General features: G+C 32.4%; 1 protein-coding gene across 4 annotated transcripts in view; it reads left to right on the top strand.

Annotated features, from left to right (window-relative positions):
• The window catches only part of LOC143242166 (proton-coupled zinc antiporter SLC30A5-like), a 39,585-nt gene extending 12,907 nt beyond the window's left edge, over positions 1-26,678 (top strand). For 2 of the 4 annotated variants that reach the window (XM_076485486.1, XM_076485485.1), the window contains exons 9-16: positions 114-381; positions 4,858-5,066; positions 5,730-5,887; positions 6,409-6,538; positions 6,923-7,079; positions 7,547-7,773; positions 8,923-9,051; positions 11,249-11,978. In XM_076485486.1, coding sequence (XP_076341601.1) covers positions 114-381; positions 4,858-5,066; positions 5,730-5,887; positions 6,409-6,538; positions 6,923-7,079; positions 7,547-7,773; positions 8,923-9,051; positions 11,249-11,413 — 1,443 coding nt within the window. In that variant the 3' untranslated portion in view covers positions 11,414-11,978. Of the gene's footprint in view, positions 1-113; positions 382-4,857; positions 5,067-5,729; positions 5,888-6,408; positions 6,539-6,922; positions 7,080-7,546; positions 7,774-8,922; positions 9,052-11,248; positions 11,979-24,840 lie in introns of those variants that run through there. The other 2 variants (XM_076485488.1, XM_076485487.1) reach the window with 2 other exon arrangements.
• Positions 26,679-27,747: the final 1,069 nt, after the last annotated feature.

The following is a 27,747-nucleotide window of genomic DNA, read 5'->3' as shown; positions in this document are numbered from 1 at the left end:
TGACCAATGTTTTTGAACAAAATGCATTGAGTTAACTCTACATAATTCTGTAAGATTAATTATGGACTGCACAGTTTTGTGAAGTTGAAAGAAAATCTTTATTTTCCCTGTAGGAACCATCTGTTCCGTGGACTTATCTCCTTGTACCACTTTCTGTGGTAGCTGTCTGCATGTTTATGTTAGACTACTATGTAGCAGTAGTAGCAGCAACTCATCTTGAAGGATCTCAGCAAGCTAAACTGGGTTCTCTGACAGTGTTTGTAGCAGTGTTGGTTTTTAGTTGGGTGTGGAGACATTCAACTGTGGCTTCACTACAAGAATCACAAGTGGAACATGCTTTATCAGGAGGTGTGATATTCAGTTGGATAATGTTCATACTAGGTAGGTGAACTTTACAACTGTATTATTTTATTGTGAGTCAGTAAACATCTTTATATTGTTTTATCAAGAGAAGTAAACATCTTTATATTGTTTTATCAAGAGAAGTAAACATCTTCATTATATTGTTTTATCAAGAGAAGTAAACATCTTCATTATATTGTTTTATCAAGAGAAGTAAACATCTTCATTATATTGTTTTATCAACAGACAGTAAACATCTTCATTATATTGTTTTATCAAGAGACAGTAAACATCATTATATTGTTTTATCAACAGGCAGTAAACATCTTCATTATATTGTTTTATCAAGAGAAGTAAACATCTTCATTATATTGTTTTATCAAGAGAAGTAAACATCTTCATTATATTGTTTTATCAACAGACAGTAAACATCTTCATTATATTGTTTTATCAAGAGAAGTAAACATCTTCATTATATTGTTTTATCAAGAGAAGTAAACATCTTCATTATATTGTTTTATCAACAGACAGTAAACATCTTCATTATATTGTTTTATCAACAGACAGTAAACATCTTCATTATATTGTTTTATCAACAGGCAGTAAACATCTTCATTATATTGTTTTATCAAGAGAAGTAAACATCTTCATTATATTGTTTTATCAAGAGAAGTAAACATCTTCATTATATTGTTTTATCAACAGACAGTAAACATCTTCATTATATTGTTTTATCAAGAGAAGTAAACATCTTCATTATATTGTTTTATCAAGAGAAGTAAACATCTTCATTATATTGTTTTATCAACAGAAGTAAACATCTTCATTATATTGTTTTATCAACAGGGGTAAACATCTTCATTATATTGTTTTATTAACAGACAGTAAACATCTTCATTATATTGTTTTATCAACAGAAGTAAACATCTTCATTATATTGTTTTATCAAGAGAAGTAAACATCTTCATTATATTGTTTTATCAAGAGAAGTAAACATCTTCATTATATTGTTTTATCAACAGAAGTAAACATCTTCATTATATTGTTTTATCAAGAGAAGTAAACATCTTCATTATATTGTTTTATCAACAGACAGTAAACATCTTCATTATATTGTTTTATCAAGAGACAGTAAACATCTTCATTATATTGTTTTATCAAGAGACAGTAAACATCTTCATTATATTGTTTTATCAAGAGACAGTAAACATCTTCATTATATTGTTTTATCAAGAGACAGTAAACATCTTCATTATATTGTTTTATCAAGAGACAGTAAACATCTTCATTATATTGTTTTATCAACAGACAGTAAACATCTTCATTATATTGTTTTATCAAGAGAAGTAAACATCTTCATTATATTGTTTTATCAACAGAAGTAAACATCTTCATTATATTGTTTTATCAAGAGAAGTAAACATCTTCATTATATTGTTTTATCAAGAGAAGTAAACATCTTCATTATATTGTTTTATCAACAGACAGTAAACATCTTCATTATATTGTTTTATCAAGAGAAGTAAACATCTTCATTATATTGTTTTATCAACAGACAGTAAACATCTTCATTATATTGTTTTATCAAGAGAAGTAAACATCTTCATTATATTGTTTTATCAAGAGAAGTAAACATCTTCATTATATTGTTTTATCAAGAGAAGTAAACATCTTCATTATATTGTTTTATCAACAGACAGTAAACATCTTCATTATATTGTTTTATCAACAGACAGTAAACATCTTCATTATATTGTTTTATCAAGAGAAGTAAACATCTTCATTATATTGTTTTATCAAGAGAAGTAAACATCTTCATTATATTGTTTTATCAAGAGAAGTAAACATCTTCATTATATTGTTTTATCAAGAGAAGTAAACATCTTCATTATATTGTTTTATCAAGAGAAGTAAACATCTTCATTATATTGTTTTATCAAGAGAAGTAAACATCTTCATTATATTGTTTTATCAAGAGAAGTAAACATCTTCATTATATTGTTTTATCAAGAGAAGTAAACATCTTCATTATATTGTTTTATCAAGAGAAGTAAACATCTTCATTATATTGTTTTATCAAGAGAAGTAAACATCTTCATTATATTGTTTTATCAAGAGAAGTAAACATCTTCATTATATTGTTTTATCAAGAGAAGTAAACATCTTCATTATATTGTTTTATCAAGAGACAGTAAACATCTTCATTATATTGTTTTATCAAGAGAAGTAAACATCTTCATTATATTGTTTTATCAAGAGAAGTAAACATCTTCATTATATTGTTTTATCAAGAGAAGTAAACATCTTCATTATATTGTTTTATCAAGAGAAGTAAACATCTTCATTATATTGTTTTATCAAGAGAAGTAAACATCTTCATTATATTGTTTTATCAAGAGAAGTAAACATCTTCATTATATTGTTTTATCAAGAGAAGTAAACATCTTCATTATATTGTTTTATCAAGAGAAGTAAACATCTTCATTATATTGTTTTATCAAGAGAAGTAAACATCTTCATTATATTGTTTTATCAAGAGAAGTAAACATCTTCATTATATTGTTTTATCAAGAGAAGTAAACATCTTCATTATATTGTTTTATCAAGAGAAGTAAACATCTTCATTATATTGTTTTATCAAGAGAAGTAAACATCTTCATTATATTGTTTTATCAACAGACAGTAAACATCTTCATTATATTGTTTTATCAAGAGACATCTTCATTATATTGTTTTATCAAGAGAAGTAAACATCTTCATTATATTGTTTTATCAAGAGAAGTAAACATCTTCATTATATTGTTTTATCAAGAGAAGTAAACATCTTCATTATATTGTTTTATCAAGAGAAGTAAACATCTTCATTATATTGTTTTATCAAGAGAAGTAAACATCTTCATTATATTGTTTTATCAACATCTTCATTATATTGTTTTATCAAGAGAAGTAAACATCTTCATTATATTGTTTTATCAAGAGAAGTAAACATCTTCATTATATTGTTTTATCAAGAGAAGTAAACATCTTCATTATATTGTTTTATCAAGAGAAGTAAACATCTTCATTATATTGTTTTATCAAGAGAAGTAAACATCTTCATTATATTGTTTTATCAAGAGACAGTAAACATCTTCATTATATTGTTTTATCAAGAGAAGTAAACATCTTCATTATATTGTTTTATCAAGAGAAGTAAACATCTTCATTATATTGTTTTATCAAGAGAAGTAAACATCTTCATTATATTGTTTTATCAAGAGAAGTAAACATCTTCATTATATTGTTTTATCAAGAGAAGTAAACATCTTCATTATATTGTTTTATCAAGAGAAGTAAACATCTTCATTATATTGTTTTATCAAGAGAAGTAAACATCTTCATTATATTGTTTTATCAAGAGAAGTAAACATCTTCATTATATTGTTTTATCAAGAGAAGTAAACATCTTCATTATATTGTTTTATCAAGAGAAGTAAACATCTTCATTATATTGTTTTATCAAGAGAAGTAAACATCTTCATTATATTGTTTTATCAAGAGAAGTAAACATCTTCATTATATTGTTTTATCAAGAGAAGTAAACATCTTCATTATATTGTTTTATCAAGAGAAGTAAACATCTTCATTATATTGTTTTATCAAGAGAAGTAAACATCTTCATTATATTGTTTTATCAAGAGAAGTAAACATCTTCATTATATTGTTTTATCAAGAGAAGTAAACATCTTCATTATATTGTTTTATCAACAGACAGTAAACATCTTCATTATGTTGTTTTATCAAGAGAAGTAAACATCTTCATTATTTATTATAATTGGATGTGTTATATATTGTTGGGTCATATAATTTATTATACTTGGATGTGTTATATAGTATAGGGTGATCTAATTTATTATAATTGGATGTGTTATGTAGTGTTAGGTGATTTAATTTATTATACTTGGATGTGTTATATAATGCTGGGTGATTTTAAACTATTATAGCTAAACGTGTTATATGGTGTTTGGTGATTCAAATTATTGTGGTTGGATGTGTTATATAATAATGGGTGCTGTAAGTTATAATTGATTACCTGTTAGCAGAGATTATGTTGATTAGTAACAGGTAAACTGTATAATTAATTAAAATCATGATTAAATCAATCAATCAAAATTATCATTTCTAAGTTTTACTGCTTTTGATTAATTGAAATTCTGATAACACAGTTCTGTGTTTATTATTATTACTGTTCCAGTTATTCCAATTGTCCAATTTTATGTAATGTAATGAATTTTAATACAAAGAAAATCTCAGTATGTTTGGTTAGTTACACGTTGTCATCCATTTGTATTAACTTTATAGTGTGTTAGAAATGTACATTAATACTGTTATGTGTGGTACATAGCTATGGATATGTCACATAAAGACAAAAATGTAGATTATGGTATTTATTCTTAATACAATCTCATACATAGAGATTTGGAATGAAATGAAAAATAATTTAACAAAGGATCTCTTTTTCTATGTATACTCTAGCAACTTTGATTCTTACTGGTCCACCATCCAAGGGCTGGAAAGGTACATTTGTTGGGTACTCTTCAGGTGGGTTACCATTGTACACTTTCACGGGCGATGCCTTACATAGAACGTCACGTTCTGCTGTTGTCATACTCAAGAATGGTCTCCATGAAATTCTCAGAGAAACGGATTCTCGTAAAATCTTTTACTTCCTGTGTTTAAGTCTCGTAAGTGTGTACATTTTATTTAAAATTACTTGCGATAAATCAGGTCTGAAGGATCTTTGGAAAAAAAATCATAATATGAAAAAATGTTGTTTTTTTCTCTTCTGAAATTATGGATTTTAGTTGATTTACTTTTATTTTAGGAAATCTCTAATGTAACAGTAATAAAATTATAAAATATATTTGTTAGGACAACCCCCCTTCCCCTAAACAAGTTACTGACTTGATTTGATACCGGTGGTGTCTTGACCCACCAACTCTCTACTATATTGATTAATTGTATATATTTGTGGCTGCAGCAACATTCAGTGTACCAAACGAAGCAAAATAGCTCATTTATTATATAAAATATGCAAATATATATATATAGAACTCAAATGTTATATTTACAAATATATATATATATAGAACTCAAATGTTATATTTACAAATATATATATATAGAACTCAAATGTTATATTTACTGGTATTTTTGTTTAAAATTTTGTATGACTCGTACTGTAGGACCCATGGATTCAACAGTCGTGGACTCACAAGGAGTGTTATAAATTAAAAACGTGTTCAAGATGCCACTGGAGATTGTATAGATTATACTGGTAATTTTAGGGTTAAATTTGTTTAGAATTTAAATTTTTTTTCAGATAATATGGATCATTTTTTTGCCAGGGGTTCACATTTATTGAATTGTTGTATGGTGTTTGGACCAATAGTCTGGGACTCATATCTGATGGTTTTCATATGCTGTTTGACTGTTCGGCTCTTGTTATGGGTCTCAGTGCGTCATTACTAGCAAGGAGAAAAGCAACTCGTACCTTTCCTTATGGGTGAGTTTCTGATCTACAGTAAATGCTCCCAGTGGTAGAGTGGTATGTGTGCAGACTTACAATGGTAGAAACTGGGTTTTGATACCCTTTGTGAGAAGAGTGCAGTTAACCCATTGTGTAGCTTAGTTCTTAACAACAAACAAACAAATGCTTTATGAAAAAAAAATTTCTTGTTAAGCTAAGAAAAATAATTTAAAAATTATTTGTTTACTTCCCTATCATTACAGCAGAGCAGCAACTTTAACTTATTTCTTACTTTTATGAACCTTTAAATTATATAAATATTCCTGTCACTTATTAAAATGGTGATGAATGGAAAGTGTTTTAAAATTATTTTTAAGACATTTTAAAGATTAATAGCTCATCAGCCAGATGAATAGAAACAGTGACAGTTTTTTTACTTTAGTGTAAAGGTAACCAAACTTTGCTCTGACTCGTAATCTGCAGGTTTGACAATAAAATTGAAGTTAATTATTTTGTTTATTACAGGTATTTATTTCATAAAAATCTCTAATTTTCAGCTATGCAAGAGTTGAAGTCTTGTCTGGATTTATTAATGGACTTTTTCTAGTGGTTGTTGCCTTCATGGTTTTCACTGAAGCCTTAAGCAGGCTCTTTGATCCTCCTGAAATCCACACGGAAAAGCTTTTGGTGAGTGAGATGTTGTAACTATTGAGTTATTAAAAGATGCAAAAGCAAAGAAGGGAGATGACATAACCCTTGGAGTCACGACATTACCACTGGTATATTATTTTCAAAATATCTAAACATTCTGTTAACATAAAAGAACTTTGTTAACAAAAATGGTGCATATATTGTGTCGTGTGCTATTGGTTTGTTTCTCTTGTTACATTAGATCTATTTTAATCCTTTAACATTAAAAAATAAACCCTTATAAACTGGATACTCTCATAAGTTTTTAAACAAAGCATAACTTTGGGTTACTGTGTTAAAACTGATTTTTAAAAAATTTTAACATGTATATTCAGCATTTATTGTCTGTAACTTCTAAATAAACTATTATTAAATGTCCAGACAGTTTCTGTAGCAGGCCTAGTAGTAAACTTGGTAGGAATTCTCGTGTTTCGTCATGCTCACAGTCACGGCCATTCCCACAACCACAGTCACGGTCATTCTCACAACCACAGTCACGGTCATTCTCACCATAATCACGATAATGCAAACATTGAAGGTAAGGTAACATTTCTTTGACTTTCAGCCAGTTTTGGCTCGTTATGTTTTGATAAATCATCTAGAAGTTTTGATAGTGTTTCAATTTCTTATTATTTTAAATCTGAACTTGAGAGCTCCGTTAGATCTTCAAACTCCTTACAACATTCATATTGAATGATCTCTTAAAATTTTTCAGTTCAATATAAATTACAGCTCACTTTCTGTACATTAAATGTAGTTTTTTTATTCAGTGTGAACAGTATCTAATTATGTGCTGATTATATCGGAACTGAAGTTACTCTTATTACATTTTAATACTTTTAATGCACAGTTTGCATGTGTTTGAGGTCCTTTTATTCATATTTCTTAAAAGATATAAACTGTAGATTTGATGTTTATTTGTATTAGACTTTGGTTTTCTAAATATTACAGAGTCTCTGTTTTCAGCTGTGAAATATTATTTGCTTATCATGATTTCCTTTTCAGGTGTCTTCTTGCACATTCTTGCCGATACTCTCGGCAGTGTTGGAGTTATTATTTCATCTTTGTTAATCCAGAATTTTGGCTTCCTCATAGCTGATCCCGTTTGTTCTCTTTTCATTTCTGTTCTTATTTTCCTAAGTGTTTTACCTCTTCTCAAGCATTCGGCACTGGTTTTACTTCTGGCTACTCCCACAAAGCTGGGTAAACCCCTAGTGGATGCACTAAATAGAGTAAGAGTGTATTTTATTTGGCATGGTTATTTGTTTAAATTTTCATTTACAGGTATTTGATTGTATATAAAAAATACCTTTATCTTGTATGGCTGCGAGTTATTTCAATAGGTGTGGCATAATTTCATTTTGAGTGTTATAGGCCTAAGAAAATGAAGTTTTATTAAAATATGATTTCTGTGTAGTTGTTTTACTTAGAGACTTATGAATAACTTACTATTTCTTTGTTTATGCTCTAGGTAGAAACTTTTGAGCAATGTGTGATAATGTCATGAACTTAAAAGGTCACAATGCTGTTTTAATTGGTTTTTTTTTTAAGCTTTAGATAAATTTTGTGGTTTATTCCAAAAATATTATTCTTTGATGTCAAACTTAGGATATGAAGAAAACATGACACTAATAGATATGTCAAAATTAAACAGAATTCTTTACAACCTTCACACACACATGTTTGTGTTTATAATGACAACTTTTGGAATATTAGTTTTTATGAAGAATGTCACTACCCATAAATACAAGTTTTTATTTTTATGATAGAAGTGTTTTTTTCAATGGTTCTTACCTGACATGAAGAATCAATGAATGGTTCTTACCCAAAAAAATTGTTTTTAAAGTTGTTAATAAATTTATTATAATTAGTACCTTACTGTTCATGTTTTCTTTTCTTGCATGTGTTGTTGTTTCGTTACTGTGGTTCCTGATTTATATTCACATACTTTCGATATTTTAAAATCTCAGTTATATCTTTCTTGTGATCAGCACAAACAAGGACATGATAATATTTTTCTGTTTCCCAACTTAATAAATTGTGTATTTAAATCCGTTATTCTAGTCTTAGTACTGAATGCCTAATTGAATTCTGTTCAGGTTTTATTACTTACAAACATCAAACAGTAGTGTTTCCATGTTTAAGATGTTTCTTTTAATGGAACATTAACTAACCCTAATACAAGTTTCTCAGCAACATAATAAGTCTACAGACTTTAGAATGCTAGAGTCTGGATTTCAGTACTTAAGACAGGCACGGCACAGATAGCCTATCGTGCACTTTTGCACTCGATTACAAACGATTACTAATACGATCTGTGAATTTAGATAAATGTGTCTGTGGTTAAATGAAGAGTGTGTTTTGTACCTAACTACTCGCAGGTAACGAACATAGAGGGCGTGTTGTCATACAGAAACCATCATTTCTGGCAACATTCTGCTGACTTGAAAGTTGGAAGTATTCATGTTCAAGTGAGACCTGATATTAGTGATCAAAAACTAATCAATCAGGTAAGAAAATGTAAATTATATTCTGTGTTCTTGGTGAAGAGTCACTCTTGTTTCACGTGTATTTTTAAACAGTGTAGATGTGGTAGGGATTTGGTTTTAATGGACTGTTCCTGCCTGTTTCTTGTGTGCTTTGGTTTCTGTATTGAGGCCTTCTTAAGGTCAAAGTTAACTCTGCAGCAGGTTTATGTAAGTTAGCATGGCCCTGTGATAGAGTTTTCTTTTGTGTACTTCTGGATGCATAAGTAGGTGTATCTTGGAAGTGTGAGAGGGTGTATCATGGAAGTGTGAGAGGGTGTATCATGGAAGTGTGAGAGGTGTATCTTGGAAGTGTGAGAGGGTGTATCATGGAAGTGTGAGAGGGTGTATCTTGGAAGTGTAAGTAGGTGTTTTTGGATGTGTATTGTGTGATGTTATTATTTGTTATAGAAGCTGAGACATTTTCACTCTCTAGAAATAGGCATAGTAGTGTAATTAACCTCATTTGAAAGTCACCATTTTTAAACACCTTCTGTATGTTTACTGAGTTACGTAATACTTCTGTACGTTTACTGAGTCACATAACACTTCTGTACGTTTACTGAGTCACGTAACACTTCTGTACGTTTACTGAGTCACGTAACACTTCTGTACGTTTACGGAGTCACGTAACACCTTCTGTACGTTTACTGAGTCACGTTCACAATTTAATTTAATCTGCTTTTAATATGAGTGTATTTTAATAACATAACTATTATATAGTTATTATAAAGTACGTTTTAAATGAAGATTTTATTTTTTGTATTTAAAAGAAACATTTAAAACAATTAAAATTGTAGATTTTTACTGTCATATGATCTATTTGCAATTAAAAGTCTAAACTTTGAGCTATTATATAAGTTACTGTGAGAAGAGAATACAACTGTCAGCATCTGTCTTTTATTAGCTTCTGGAAAATTTCCAGATTATACAAATTAAATTTGAAAACTATAAGGTAATAAATAGTATTTTTATACTCAAAAACTGCATTGCATGTAAACTATTCTGATTCTGAGTGCATGTAACTACATTAAATAATAATCATTTATTATACATAGTAGGAAGAGAATCTGAACCAAATGTTTTATTAAAACTACATAATCTTAGGATCATGCAAGACTAAAAACTATTTCATCAACTGGTTTTAATTTTATAAAGAACTTTCATGAGAGTTGCATACCAGCTTACAACGCAAGTACATTGTACAGTGAAAGTCAAGGCTCTATCCTGTACAGTTGTTGAAAATACTTCAGTGCAATGCAGGATTCATTATTTTCAGTGACCAGCCAAATATTAGACTTTGGGTGGGAGGGCATTTCTGATGTATTTTCATGGTTACATAGGTATGTCTAGCATATGTTCATTTTTGAATTAATACATAAAGAAGTTCCTTAGAAAATTTGAGTATCAAGGAAAATGTTTAGAAGGAGAATGAGCTGTGAAACCTAGGTTTGTTGTGATTATGGAATAGAAACCTAGGTTTGTTGTGATTATGGAATAGAAACCTAGGTTTGTTGTGATTATGGAATAGAAACCTAGGTTTGTTGTGATTATGGAATAGAAACCTAGGTTTGTTGTGATTATGGAATAGAAACCTAGGTTTGTTGTGATTATGGAATAGAAACCTAGGTTTGTTGTGATTATGGAATAGAAACCTAGGTTTGTTGTGATTATGGAATAGAAACCTAGGTTTGTTGTGATTATGGAATAGAAACCTAGGTTTGTTGTGATTATGGAATAGAAACCTAGGTTTGTTGTGATTATGGAATAGAAACCTAGGTTTGTTGTGATTATGGAATAGAAACCTAGGTTTGTTGTGATTATGGAATAGAAACCTAGGTTTGTTGTGATTATGGAATAGAAACCTAGGTTTGTTGTGATTATGGAATAGAAACCTAGGTTTGTTGTGATTATGGAATAGAAACCTAGGTTTGTTGTGATTATGGAATAGAAACCTAGGTTTATTGTGATTATGGAATAAATACACGTTTCAAACGTACGTTGTCTCAAGTGTACTTACATAAAACTCGCTTATTTACAAACCTTGAGTATTACAAGAAAATGGAAGTTATGGTCATTCTTAGATATATATTAGTCTGAGTTTTGATCAGAAGTTAATGTTTTATATGACTGTGCAATTTATTGAATTGTATGTTGATATGCCATTTTTAATGTTTTTTAGGTGACAACAATATTTAAGGATATTGGATTCAATAACTTTACAGTACAGGTGGAGAAAGAAGAATATTTCTATCATATCACAGGACTCAGTAACAGTTACCAAAACGTTTTTGTTAATAATGCTACTCAATATTTAAATTCTGTAACAGATATAAAAGCTGTATGATCATAGCTATACATAATTTATTTTTATATTATTACTTTGTGTATCTCAATGTGTGCAAAAGAAAAAAGACTGGTTTAAATTCCTCGGTTCTCAGTCTGTGTTGATGGTATCTAAGAAGTCTTCACGATTGTCTTTCACGAGAAATTCTTAAGTCCATGACATTAAATGTGACAGAATTTCCTTAGTTTAAGAACTAATGAACAGTATGAGAAGTCTTGTTGTTACTGAGGTTTCATAACCAGTGCTAAGAAGTAAAAAGGATCAGTTGAGATGAAGTTAGTTATTCAACACTGTCATAACTCGGTTTCATGTTCACTTCAAAACATTTTACCAGCATGTATTCAGGTAGAGTATTATGGTCCTTTGTAATACTTTATTAGACTAATAAGCAAAAAATATTGGTGTATTTTATGTGTCTGTAAAATATTTTTATAGATTTGAAAGCGCAGAACTTTATGTGCATCAGTGAATAACAGCTGTTTTTTTTCAACAAGCCTCTTGAAGTGTATGAACTGAAACTAAGGTTCTGTAATTGGTTATATAAAAATAAAGGTGTAGAAGTGTAGGGTTTTGTAGTAGAAAACAAAAGATACAATAACAGATTACTGCCTTTAACTAGAATGATTTTCCATATATTTAAAGAATTACTTCTTCTTGACGATACTCAGTCTGAGAGTTATGATAAAGCATTATTGTCTGACATCAGAACTTCCATTATAGCAACCTTCTGTGAGTTAAGGCCGATTATTGAATACACATTTAGATAATCCTGCTGCATGAAGACATTGGTTTCTGATGCCGTGTTTAAGCAAACCACAAGTCCATTTGCACACCATCAGGGAACTATACATCTGTATGAAACCAAAGCCACAGATGTTCATTTGCACACCATCAGGGAACTATACAGCTGTATGAAACCAAAGCCACAGATGTTCATTTGCACACCATCAGGGAACTATACAGCTATATGAAACCAAAGCCACAGATGTTCATTTTCACACCATCAGGGAACTATACAGCTGTATGAAACCAAAGCCACAGATGCCAATTTGCACACCATCAGGGAACTATACAGCTGTATGAAACCAAAGCCACAGATGTCCATTTGCACACCATCAGGGAACTATACAGATGTATGAAACCAAAGCTACAGATGTCCATTTGCACACCATCAGGGAATGATACAGGTGTATGAAACCAAAGCCACAGATGTCCATTTGCATACCATCAGGGAACTATGAAACAAAGCCACAGATGTATGAAACCAGGGAAGCTACAGATGTCCATTTGCACACCATCAGGAACGATACAGGTGTATGAAACCAAAGCCACAGATGTCCATTTGCAACCACCAAAGCCAAAGCTACAGATGTCCATTTGCACACTATCAGGGAATGATACAGGTGTATGAAACTAAAGCCACAGATGTCCATTTGCACACCATCAGGGAACGATACAGGTGTATGAAACCAAAGCCACAGATGTCCATTTGCACACCATCAGGGAATGATACAGGTGCATGAAACCAAAGCCAAAGATGTCCATTTGCACACCATCAAGGAATTTTATAGGTGTATGAAACTAAGCCACAGAAGTCCATTGGAATAGCATCAGGGCTACAAAGAAGTAATGATCAAATAGGATTTATGTCACTTGGGTTTCTCAGCCATCTTTCTCATGAAACCAGCCATTAAGTTTGAAGTGTGAGTGCAAGTTTGTGAACTTTTGAATTATGGGTTAACTTCAAATTGTTGTGTGTTATCTTGTTAATGGTACTGGGAAGGTTAACTTCAAATGGTTGTGGGTTATCTTGTTAATGGTACTGGGAAGGTTAACTTCAAATTGTTGTGTGTTATCTAGTTAATGGTACTGGGAAGGTTAACTTCAAATGGTTGTGTGTTATCTTGTTAATGGTACTGGGAAGGTTAACTTCAAATGGTTGTGTGTTATCTTGTTAATGGTACTGAGAAGGTTAACTTCAAATGGTTGTGTGTTATCTTGTTAATGGTACTGGGAAGGTTAACTTCAAATGGTTGTGTGTTATATTGTTAATGGTACTGGGAAGGTTAACTTCAAATGGTTGTGTGTTATCTTGTTAATGGTACTGGGAAGGTTAACTTCAAATTGTTGTGTGTTATCTAGTTAATGGTACTGGGAAGGTTAACTTCAAATGGTTGTGTGTTATCTTGTTAATGGTACTGAGAAGGTTAACTTCAAATGGTTGTGTGTTATCTTGTTAATGGTACTGAGAAGGTTAACTTCAAATGGTTGTGTGTTATATTGTTAATGGTACTGGGAAGGTTAACTTCAAATGGTTGTGTGTTATCTTGTTAATGGTACTGGGAAGGTTAACTTCAAATGGTTGTGTGTTATCTTGTTAATGGTACTGGGAAGGTTAACTTCAAATGGTTGTGTGTTATCTTGTTAATGGTACTGGGAAGGTTAACTTCAAATGGTTGTGTGTTATCTTGTTAATGGTACTGGGAAGGTTAACTTCAAATGGTTGTGTGTTATCTTGTTAATGGTACTGGGAAGGTTAACTTCAAATGGTTGTGTGTTATCTTGTTAATGGTACTGGGAAGGTTAACTTCAAATGGTTGTGTGTTATCTTGTTAATGGTACTGAGAAGGTTAACTTCAAATGGTTGTGTGTTATCTAGTTAATTGTTAATGGTACTGGGAAGGTTAACTTCAAATGGTTGTGTGTTATCTTGTTAATGGTACTGGGAAGGTTAACTTCAAATGGTTGTGTGTTATCTTGTTAATGGTACTGGGAAGGTTAACTTCAAACGGTTGTGTGTTATCTTGTTAATGGTACTGGGAAGGTTAACTTCACATTGTTGTGTGTTATCTTGTTAATGGTACTGGGAAGGTTAACTTCAAATTGTTGTGTGTTATCTAGTTAATGGTACTGGGAAGGTTAACTTCAAATTATTGTGTGTTATCTAGTTAATGGTACTGGGAAGGTTAACTTCAAATTATTGTGTGTTATCTTGTTAATGGTACTGGGAAGGTTAACTTCAAATTATTGTGTGTTATCTAGTTAATGGTACTGGGAAGGTTAACTTCAAATGGTTGAGTGTTACTTTGTTAATGTTGTTGAAATGCTTATTTTTAAGCCTGAAGCTTCTCTTATGCAGTTATATGATTCTCATTTTGAAGGAGGACATTTCTCTAAATTTGGTTGGGTTGTGACACCCGTTGCTGTCGTAAATGCTGTTTCATGTGAGTTTTTCCACTTTGAGAAATAATGAGGGAGACTCGCAAAGTTTCGTGTGCTTTGGTTCTTCATCATTCATCAATCCTGCTAGAAGATGTGTGTTCTTCTTGTGAAGGGCTTTGTTAAACCATTTCAATGATAATACGTCTAACTACAGCTCTGTTGTACTGTCTTTTAATCATGGTGTAAGAATGCTGTCATATGTGCATTAATCTAAAAATTGTTCTGGGGAAGATGTGTCAGTTCATGGTGTGCTATATACACATATATAATGTAATCTGTCAGTTCATGGTGTGCTATATACACGTGTATAATGTAATCTGTCAGTTCATGGTGTGCTATATACACGTGTATAATGTAATCTGTCAGTTCATGGTGTGCTATATACACGTGTATAATTTAATGTATCAGTTCATGGTGTGCTATATACACATGTATAATGTAATGTATTACTTCATGGTGTGCAATAAACACGTGTATAATGTAATGTATTAGTTCATGGTGTATATACACGTGTATAATGTAATCTGTCAGTTCATGGTGTGCTATATACACGTGTATAATGTAATCTGTCAGTTCATGGTGTGCTATATACACGTGTATAATGTAATGCATCAGTTCATGGTGTGCTATATACACGTGTATAATGTAATGCATCAGTTCATGGTGTGCTATATACACATGTATAATGTAATGCATCAGTTCATGGTGTGCTATATACACGTGTATAATGTAATGTATTAGTTCATGGTGTGCTATATACACATGTATAATGTAATGCATCAGTTCATGGTGTGCTATATACACATGTATAATGTAATCTGTCAGTTCATGGTGTGCAATAAACACGTGTATAATGTAATGTGTCAGTTCATGGTGTGCTATATACACATGTATAATGTAATCTGTCAGTTCATGGTGTGCAATAAACACGTGTATAATGTAATGTATTAGTTCATGGTGTGCTATATACACGTGTATAATGTAATCTTTCAGTTCATGGTGTGCTATATACACGTGTATAATGTAATGCATCAGTTCATGGTGTGCTATATACACGTGTATAATGTAATCTGTCAGTTCATGGTGTGCTATATGCACGTGTATAATGTAATGCATCAGTTCATGGTGTGCTATACACGTGCATAATGTAATGCATCAGTTCATGGTGTGCTATATACATGTGTATAATTTAATCTGTCAGTTCATGGTGTGCTATATACACGTGTATAATGTAATGCATCAGTTCATGGTGTGCAATAAACACGTGTATAATGAAATGCATCAGTTCATGGTGTGCTATATACACATGTATAATGTAATGCATCAGTTCATGGTGTGCTATATACACATGTATAATGTAATGCATCAGTTCATGGTGTGCTATATACACATGTATAATGTAATGCATCAGTTCATGGTGTGCTATATACACATGTATAATGTAATGCATCAGTTCATGGTGTGCTATATACACATGTATAATGTAATGTGTCAGTTCATGGTGTGCTATATACACATGTATAATGTAATGCATCAGTTCATGGTGTGCTATATACACGTATAATGTAATGTGTCAGTTCATGGTGTGCTATATACACATATATAATGTAATGTATTAGTTCATGGTGTGCTATATACACATGTATAATGTAATGTGTCAGTTCATGGTGTGCAGTATACACGTGTATAATGTAATGCATCAGTTCATGGTGTGCAGTATACACGTGTATAATGTAATGCATCAGTTCATGGTGTGCTATATACACGTATAATGTAATGTGTCAGTTCATGGTGTGCAATAAACACGTGTATAATGTAATGTATTAGTTCATGGTGTGCTATATACACGTGTATAATGTAATCTGTCAGTTCATGGTGTGCTATATGCACGTGTATAATGTAATCTGTCAGTTCATGGTGTGCTATATACACGTGTATAATGTAATGCATCAGTTCATGGTGTGCTATATACACGTGTATAATGTAATGTGTCAGTTCATGGTGTGCAATATACACGTGTATAATGTAATGTATCAGTTCATGGTGTGCTATATACACGTGTATAATGTAATCTGTCAGTTCATGGTGTGCTATATACACGTGTATAATGTAATGCATCAGTTCATGGTGTGCTATATACACGTGTATAATGTAATGCATCAGTTCATGGTGTGCTATATACACATGCATAATGTAATGCATCAGTTCATGGTGTGCTATATACACGTGTATAATGTAATGCATCAGTTCATGGTGTGCTATATACACGTGTATAATGTAATCTGACAGTTCATGGTGTGCTATATACACGTGTATAATGTAATGCATCAGTTCATGGTGTGCTATATACACATGTATAATGTAATGTGTCAGTTCATGGTGTGCAATAAACACGTGTATAATGTAATGCATCAGTTCATGGTGTGCTATATACACGTGTATAATGTAATGCATCAGTTCATGGTGTGCTATATACACGTGTATAATGTAATGCTCAGTTCATGGTGTGCATACACGCATAATGTAATGCATCAGTTCATGGTGTGCTATACACGTGCATAATGTAATGCATCAGTTCATGGTGTGCTGTATACACGTGTATAATGTAATCTGACAGGTCATGGTGTGCTATATACACGTGTATAATTTAATGCATCAGTTCATGGTATGCTATATACACGTGTATAATGTAATGCATCAGTTCATGGTGTGCTATATACACATGTATAATGTAATGCATCAGTTCATGGTGTGCTATATACACATGTATAATGTAATGCATCAGTTCATGGTGTGCTATATACACATGTATAATGTAATGTGTCAGTTCATGGTGTGCAATAAACACGTGCATAATGTAATGTATTAGTTCATGGTGTGCTATATACACATGTATAATGTAATGTGTCAGTTCATGGTGTGCAATAAACACGTGTATAATGTAATGTATTAGTTCATGGTGTGCTATATACACGTGTATAATGTAATCTGTCAGTTCATGGTGTGCTATATACACGTGTATAATGTAATGCATCAGTTCATGGTGTGCTATATACACGTGTATAATGTAATGCATCAGTTCATGGTGTGCTATATACACGTGTATAATGTAATGCATCAGTTCATGGTGTGCTATATACACGTGTATAATGTAATGCATCAGTTCATGGTGTGCTATACACGTGCATAATGTAATGCATCAGTTCATGGTGTGCTATACACGTGCATAATGTAATGCATCAGTTCATGGTGTGCTATACACGTGCATAATGTAATGCATCAGTTCATGGTGTGCTGTATACACGTGTATAATGTAATCTGTCAGTTCATGGTGTGCTATATACACGTGTATAATGTAATGCATCAGTTCATGGTGTGCTATATACACGTGTATATTGTAATGCATCAGTTCATGGTGTGCTATACACGTGCATAATGTAATGCATCAGTTCATGGTGTGCTATATACACGTGTATAATGTAATGCATCAGTTCATGGTGTGCTATATACATGTGTATAATTTAATCTGTCAGTTCATGGTGTACTATACACGTGTATAATGTAATCTGTCAGTTCATGGTGTGCTATATACACGTGTATAATTTAATGCATCAGTTCATGGTGTGCTATATACACGTGTATATTGTAATGCATCAGTTCATGGTGTGCTATATACACGTGCATAATGTAATGCATCAGTTCATGGTGTGCTATATACACGTGTATAATGTAATGCATCAGTTCATGGTGTGCTATATACACGTGTATAATGTAATCCATCAGTTCATGGTGTGCTATACACGTGTATAATGTAATCATCAGTTCATGGTGTGCTATATACACGTGTATAATGTAATGCATCAGTTCATGGTGTGCTATATACACGTGTATAATGTAATGCATCAGTTCATGGTGTGCTATATACACGTGTATAATGTAATGCATCAGTTCATGGTGTGCTATATACACGTGTATAATGTAATGCATCAGTTCATGGTGTGCTATATACACGTGTATAATTTAATGCATCAGTTCATGGTGTGCTATATACATACGTATGTATAATTTAATCCGTCAGTTCATGGTGTGCTATACACGTGTATAATGTAATCCGTCAGTTCATGGTGTGCTATATACGTGTGTATAATTTAATGTATCAGTTCATGGTGTGCTATATACATGTGCATAATGGAATGCATCAATTCATGGTGTGCTATACACGTGCATAATGTAATGCATCAGTTCATGGTGTGCTATATACACGTGCATAATGTAATGCATCAGTTCATGGTGTGCTATATACACGTGTATAATGTAATCTGACAGTTCATGGTGTGCTATATACACGTGTATAATTTAATGCATCAGTTCATGGTGTGCTATATACACATGTATAATGTAATGTGTCAGTTCATGGTGTGCTATATACACGTGTATAATGTAATCTGTCAGTTCATGGTGTGCTATATACACGTGTATAATGTAATCTGTCAGTTCATGGTGTGCTATATACACGTGTATAATGTAATGTATTAGTTCATGGTGTGCTATATACACATGTATAATGTAATGCATCAGTTCATGGTGTGCTATATACACATGTATAATGTAATCTGTCAGTTCATGGTGTGCAATAAACACGTGTATAATGTAATGTGTCAGTTCATGGTGTGCTATATACACATGTATAATGTAATCTGTCAGTTCATGGTGTGCTATATACACGTGTATAATGTAATCTTTCAGTTCATGGTGTGCTATATACACGTGTATAATGTAATGCATCAGTTCATGGTGTGCTATATACACGTGTATAATGTAATCTGTCAGTTCATGGTGTGCTATATACACGTGTATAATGTAATGCATCAGTTCATGGTGTGCTATACACGCATAATGTAATGCATCAGTTCATGGTGTGCTATATACATGTGTATAATTTAATCTGTCAGTTCATGGTGTGCTATACACGTGTATAATGTAATCTGTCAGTTCATGGTGTGCTATATACATGTGTATAATGAAATGCATCAGTTCATGGTGTGCTATATACACATGTATAATGTAATGCATCAGTTCATGGTGTGCTATATACACATGTATAATGTAATGCATCAGTTCATGGTGTGCTATATACACATGTATAATGTAATGCATCAGTTCATGGTGTGCTATATACACGTATAATGTAATGCATCAGTTCATGGTGTGCTATATACACATGTATAATGTAATGTGTCAGTTCATGGTGTGCTATATACACGTGTATAATGTAATGCATCAGTTCATGGTGTGCTATATACACGTATAATGTAATGCATCAGTTCATGGTGTGCTATATACACATGTATAATGTAATGTATTAGTTCATGGTGTGCTATATACACATGTATAATGTAATGTGTCAGTTCATGGTGTGCAGTATACACGTGTATAATGTAATGCATCAGTTCATGGTGTGCAGTATACACGTGTATAATGTAATGCATCAGTTCATGGTGTGCTATATACACGTGTAATGTAATGTGTCAGTTCATGGTGTGCAATAAACACGTGTATAATGTAATGTATTAGTTCATGGTGTGCTATATACACGTGTATAATGTAATCTGTCAGTTCATGGTGTGCTATATACACGTGTATAATGTAATGCATCAGTTCATGGTGTGCTGTATGCCCGTGTATAATGTAATGCATCAGTTCATGGTGTGCTATATACACATGTATAATGTAATGTGTCAGTTCATGGTGTGCAATAAACACGTGTATAATGTAATGTATTAGTTCATGGTGTGCTATATACACGTGTATAATGTAATCTGTCAGTTCATGGTGTGCTATATACACGTGTATAATGTAATGCATCAGTTCATGGTGTGCTATACACGTGCATAATGTAATGCATCAGTTCATGGTGTGCTATACACGTGCATAATGTAATGCATCAGTTCATGGTGTGCTATATACACGTGTATAATGTAATGCATCAGTTCATGGTGTGCTATATACACGTGTCTAATGTAATCTGACAGTTCATGGTGTGCTATATACACGTGTATAATTTAATGCATCAGTTCATGGTGTGCTATATACACATGTATAATGTAATGTGTCAGTTCATGGTGTGCAATAAACACGTGTATAATGTAATGCATCAGTTCATGGTGTGCTATATACACGTGTATAATGTAATGCATCAGTTCATGGTGTGCTATATACACGTGTATAATGTAATGCTTCAGTTCATGGTGTGCTATACACGTGCATAATGTAATGCATCAGTTCATGGTGTGCTATACACGTGCATAATGTAATGCATCAGTTCATGGTGTGCTGTATACACGTGTATAATGTAATCTGACAGGTCATGGTGTGCTATATACACGTGTATAATTTAATGCATCAGTTCATGGTATGCTATATACACGTGTATAATGTAATGCATCAGTTCATGGTGTGCTATATACACATGTATAATGTAATGCATCAGTTCATGGTGTGCTATATACACATGTATAGTGTAATGCATCAGTTCATGGTGTGCTATATACACATGTATAATGTAATGTGTCAGTTTATGGTGTGCAATAAACACGTGCATAATGTAATGTATTAGTTCATGGTGTGCTATATACACATGTATAATGTAATGTGTCAGTTCATGGTGTGCAATAAACACGTGTATAATGTAATGTATTAGTTCATGGTGTGCTATATACACGTGTATAATGTAATCTGTCAGTTCATGGTGTGCTATATACACGTGTATAATGTAATGCATCAGTTCATGGTGTGCTATATACACGTGTATAATGTAATGCATCAGTTCATGGTGTGCTATATACACGTGTATAATGTAATGCTTCAGTTCATGGTGTGCTATACACGTGCATAATGTAATGCATCAGTTCATGGTGTGCTATACACGTGCATAATGTAATGCATCAGTTCATGGTGTGCTATACACGTGCATAATGTAATGCATCAGTTCATGGTGTGCTATACACGTGCATAATGTAATGCATCAGTTCATGGTGTGCTGTATACACGTGTATAATGTAATCTGTCAGTTCATGGTGTGCTATATACACGTGTATAATTTAATGCATCAGTTCATGGTGTGCTATATACACGTGTATAATGTAATGCATCAGTTCATGGTGTGCTATACACGTGCATAATGTAATGCATCAGTTCATGGTGTGCTATATACACGTGTATAATGTAATGCATCAGTTCATGGTGTGCTATATACATGTGTATAATTTAATCTGTCAGTTCATGGTGTACTATACACGTGTATAATGTAATCTGTCAGTTCATGGTGTGCTATATACACGTGTATAATTTAATGCATCAGTTCATGGTGTGCTATATACACGTGTATATTGTAATGCATCAGTTCATGGTGTGCTATACACGTGCATAATGTAATGCATCAGTTCATGGTGTGCTATATACACGTGTATAATGTAATGCATCAGTTCATGGTGTGCTATATACATGTGTATAATTTAATCTGTCAGTTCATGGTGTACTATACACGTGTATAATGTAATCTGTCAGTTCATGGTGTGCTATATACACGTGTATAATGTAATGCATCAGTTCATGGTGTGCTATATACACGTGTATAATGTAATGCATCAGTTCATGGTGTGCTATATACACGTGTATAATGTAATGCATCAGTTCATGGTGTGCTATATACACGTGTATAATGTAATGCATCAGTTCATGGTGTGCTATATACACGTGTATAATGTAATGCATCAGTTCATGGTGTGCTATACACGTGTATAATGTAATGCATCAGTTCATGGTGTGCTATATACATGTGTATAATTTAATCTGTCAGTTCATGGTGTGCTATATACATGTGTATAATTTAATGCATCAGTTCATGGTGTGCTATATAGATGTGTATAATTTAATGCATCAGTTCATGGTGTGCTATATACATGTGTATAATTTAATCTGTCAGTTCATGGTGTGCTATACACGTGTATAATGTAATCTGTCAGTTCATGGTGTGCTATATACGTGTGTATAATTTAATGTATCAGTTCATGGTGTGCTATATACATGTGCATAATGGAATGCATCAATTCATGGTGTGCTATACACGTGCATAATGTAATGCATCAGTTCATGGTGTGCTATATACACGTGTATAATGTAATGCATCAGTTCATGGTGTGCTATATACACGTGTATAATGTAATCTGACAGTTCATGGTGTGCTATATACACGTGTATAATTTAATGCATCAGTTCATGGTGTGCTATATACACATGTATAATGTAATGTGTCAGTTCATGGTGTGCAATAAACACGTGTATAATGTAATGTATTAGTTCATGGTGTGCTATATACACGTGTATAATGTAATCTGTCAGTTCATGGTGTGCTATATACACGTGTATAATGTAATGCATCAGTTCATGGTGTGCTATATACACGTGTATAATGTAATGCTTCAGTTCATGGTGTGCTATACACGTGCATAATGTAATGCATCAGTTCATGGTGTGCTATACACGTGCATAATGTAATGCATCAGTTCATGGTGTGCTGTATACACGTGTATAATGTAATCTGACAGGTCATGGTGTGCTATATACACGTGTATAATTTAATGCATCAGTTCATGGTGTGCTATATACACGTGTATAATGTAATGCATCAGTTCATGGTGTGCTATATACACATGTATAATGTAATGCATCAGTTCATGGTGTGCTATATACACATGTATAGTGTAATGCATCAGTTCATGGTGTGCTATATACACATGTATAATGTAATGTGTCAGTTCATGGTGTGCAATAAACACGTGCATAATGTAATGTATTAGTTCATGGTGTGCTATATACACATGTATAATGTAATGTGTCAGTTCATGGTGTGCAATAAACACGTGTATAATGTAATGTATTAGTTCATGGTGTGCTATATACACGTGTATAATGTAATCTGTTAGTTCATGGTGTGCTATATACACGTGCATAATGTAATGCATCAGTTCATGGTGTGCTATACACGTGCATAATGTAATGCATCAGTTCATGGTGTGCTATATACACGTGCATAATGTAATGCATCAGTTCATGGTGTGCTATACACGTGCATAATGTAATGCATCAGTTCATGGTGTGCTGTATACACGTGTATAATGTAATCTGTCAGTTCATGGTGTGCTATATACACGTGTATAATGTAATGCATCAGTTCATGGTGTGCTATACACGTGCATAATGTAATGCATCAGTTCATGGTGTGCTATATACACGTGTATAATGTAATGCATCAGTTCATGGTGTGCTATATACATGTGCATAATGGAATGCATCAATTCATGGTGTGCTATATACACGTGCATAATGTAATGCATCAGTTCATGGTGTGCTATACACGTGCATAATGTAATGCATCAGTTCATGGTGTGCTATATACATGTGTATAATTTAATCTGTCAGTTCATGGTGTACTATACACGTGTATAATGTAATCTGTCAGTTCATGGTGTGCTATATACATGTGTATAATTTAATGCATCAGTTCATGGTGTGCTATATACATGTGTATAATTTAATCTGTCAGTTCATGGTGTGCTATACACGAGTGTATAATGTAAACCTAGATATTAGCTTAATATTTATAATGTCAGAAAGAAAGCTGTATTACAAACAAGACCAAACCTATGATGAAATGAAACATGTTTGTAAAATAAACCATTTTTGTAATATAAAACATGTTTATAAAATAAAAGGATTGTAATATAAAACGTTTATAAAATAAAACATGTTTGTAAAATAAAACGTTTATAATATAGAACATGTTTGTAAAATAAAACGTTTATAAAATAAAACATGTTTGTAAAATAAAACGTTTATAATATAGAACATGTTTTAAAATAAAACGTTTATAATATAGAACGTGTGTAAAATAAAACGTTTATAATATAGAACGTGTGTAAAATAAAACGTTTATAAAATAAAACATGTTTGTAAAATAAAACGTTTATAATATAGAACATGTTTGTAAAATAAAACGTTTATAAAATAAAACATGTTTGTAAAATAAAACGTTTATAATATAGAACATGTTTGTAAAATAAAACGTTTATAATATAGAACATGTTTGTAAAATAAAACGTTTATAAAATAAAACATGTTTGTAATATAAAACGTTTATAATATAGAACATGTTTGTAAAATGAGTCACCAGAACACAGGCCCCAGGAGATGGAGGTACTCAAGCCCACTGTAGCCCACATCTCTGTCATCCTTCAATGTTTGCAGGCAGTTGTGGAAGATAACTCCTGTCAGAAGAGAACGAATAGTCTTATCATTGGGAGTTGTGAATAAGAAATCCTTCCTGAAGTTGGTGTTCCAGACCTCTGTTGATAATGTTGGTGTTTCAGACCTCTGTTGATAATGTTGGTATTCCCGACCTCTGTTGATAATGGTTGTCTTCAATAATCAAGTGTTTAATCAATGGTAGTTAGTTGAACATGCTGTTTCTATGTATATAATATATAGATATATAGATAATATATCTTCTATATATATCTAATATGTATCTTTATTTTTAGGGAACAAGTTTATTGAAGACAGAATCAGTCCAACTTTAACTTTGATATATTGATGTTTTAATCAGTATAAATAATCCTGAGATAATTAATTAACAGTAAAATATTAAACTCGATAATACTTCAATTTCTGTATTATAAGTACATTATAAGTACATTATTTAAATCTAGAAATTAGAAAGTTTATTAAGGATATTAATTAATATATTTTTATAAGAGAATTTTTATCTTGTAATATGTAGTCTCCTCTCTCTCCCAGCAGTAATATTCCATCATCTTCTGTTATGACTATTACATGTTCACAATTACTTAGATTTTGTAAAATGTCTAACAAAGCACAATATTTTACTACTAATATTGAAATATTGGATTTTATAAACATTAGATAAAGGGCCCGGCATGGCCTGGTGGTTAAGGCACTCAACTCGTAATTCGAGGGTCGCAGGTTCGAATCCCCATTACACCAAACATGCTCACTATTTCAGCCTTGGGGGCATTATAATGTGATGGTTAATCCCAATATTCGTGGTAAAAGAGTTGCCCAGGAGTTGGCAGTGGGTGGTGATGACTAGCTGCCTTCCTTCTAATCTTACACTGCTAAATTAGGGACGGCTGGTGCAGATAGCCCTCATGTAGCTTTGCAAATTTCGAAAACAAACAAACATTAGATAAATTTATTTAAAAAATTTGCAATAAATATAAAAATATCAGGAAGTAAATAAATATATTGTGCACACAAGTTGTGAAAAACAATTTAAATATTTTGTTTCAAAAGGTCTGTTAAACACAAACCATATTGGCACTATTTTCATGTGCGTAATAACATCATTAATGTGCATGAATAAACAAGCTGTTACAAAAGATACTAGTTATACTAGTCTAGACAACTTGGTAGAGATTGTTTCCTAGTATAATTTGTCTGCTGTGTTACTAATACTAATTAATTTGAAGTTTTATGCCCATGATGGAGGCCAGAGTACCAACTTCACGAAATGGAGGCCAGAGTACCAACTTCAAGAAGTAAGGTATTCACATTCGATTGCAGTATAATTTGTTTTTGCTATTCTTCTGAGAAGTCACCTTTCCCATTTTGTCTACAATCAGTGAAGGGTGATACAAAAGTGGGACATTGTAGGCTTGAGTCCTATCTTACCTTCTTATCTCATTTTATTTTCATGTTTTCGTATTTTGCTCTTTTATCGGTTTTTCTTTACTTGTGAGGCCTTGAACACAGAGGTTAAGAGTAATAGATATGCTGTGTGGACCCCACTTCCACAGTCACCAGGAGGCTAAGACTTGTAGATGTATCCTCATTTTTATGTGGGCCTCATTTTCACTGTCACCAGGAGGCTAAGACTTGTAGATGATGTATCCTCATTTTTATGTGGGCCTCATTTTCACTGTCACCAGGAGGTTAAGACTTGTAGATGATGCATCCTCATTTTTATGTGGGCCTCATTTTCACTGTCACCAGGAGGTTAAGATTTGTAGATGATGTATCCTCATTTTTAACCAAGAGGTTAAGACTAATAGATGGTGTTCCTTTACTACTACATGGATCCCACTTCCACAGTCACCAGGAGGTTAAGACTAATAGATGGTGTACCTTTACTGCTACGTGGGTCCTACTTCCACAGTCACTAGGAGGTTAAGACTAATAGATGGTGTACCTTTACTGCTACGTGGGTCCCACTTCCACAGTCACCAGGAGGTTAAGACTAATAGATGGTATACCTTTACTGCTACGTGGGTCCCACTTCTACAGTCACCAGGAGGTTAAGACTAATAGATGGTGTTACATTACTGCTATGTGGGTCCCACTTTTACAGTCACCAGGAGGTTAAGACTAATAGATGGTGTTCCATTACTGCTATGTGGGTCCCACTTCCACAGTCACCAGGAGGTTAAGACTAATAGATGGTGTTCCATTACTGCTATGTGGGTCCCACTTCCACAGTCACCAGGAGGTTAAGACAATCACAAATTTATAAATTTCAATCTCTATATTTACACACTTACGTGTAGGCCAAAGAAAATATTACATTTTATAAATTTGTTGTGTTTTTAACTTGTAAAAATTATGGCTGTCAGTCATATGGCTATAATAAAAGGATATAAATGTTGTATCCATTCTGCGGACATTTTAAAACTGAACAAATAATTAGGAAAAATAAATAACTTTTGATAGAAAATAGGAATTGTTGTAAGAAGTGTCTGAAACAAAATAAATAAAAAGTAAAATAATACTAGTTTGATAGATTTTAAAATCTAGACTTCTATGATTCATTATTTGTTAAAATTTATTTTTCTTCCCTATTTGTGTGTGTGTATACATGTAAACATATGAATTGATGAAGGAGATTGGAGGACTAAAAGATAAAGTGACATGTATATTTTCTACCAGTAGCAACAACTACGTAAGTGACATGTATATTTTCTACCAGTAGCAACAACTACGTAAGTGACATTTATATTTTTTACCAGTAGCAACTTAAGTGACATGTATATTTTCTACCA

The sequence above is a fragment of the Tachypleus tridentatus genome, unplaced genomic scaffold (genome assembly GCF_004210375.1).
Source record: "Tachypleus tridentatus isolate NWPU-2018 unplaced genomic scaffold, ASM421037v1 Hic_cluster_2, whole genome shotgun sequence".
Taxonomy (NCBI): Eukaryota; Metazoa; Arthropoda; class Merostomata; order Xiphosura; family Limulidae; genus Tachypleus; species Tachypleus tridentatus.
The sequence above is the reverse complement of the archived record's forward strand: the minus strand, read 5'-3'. Positions and strand labels throughout refer to the sequence as shown.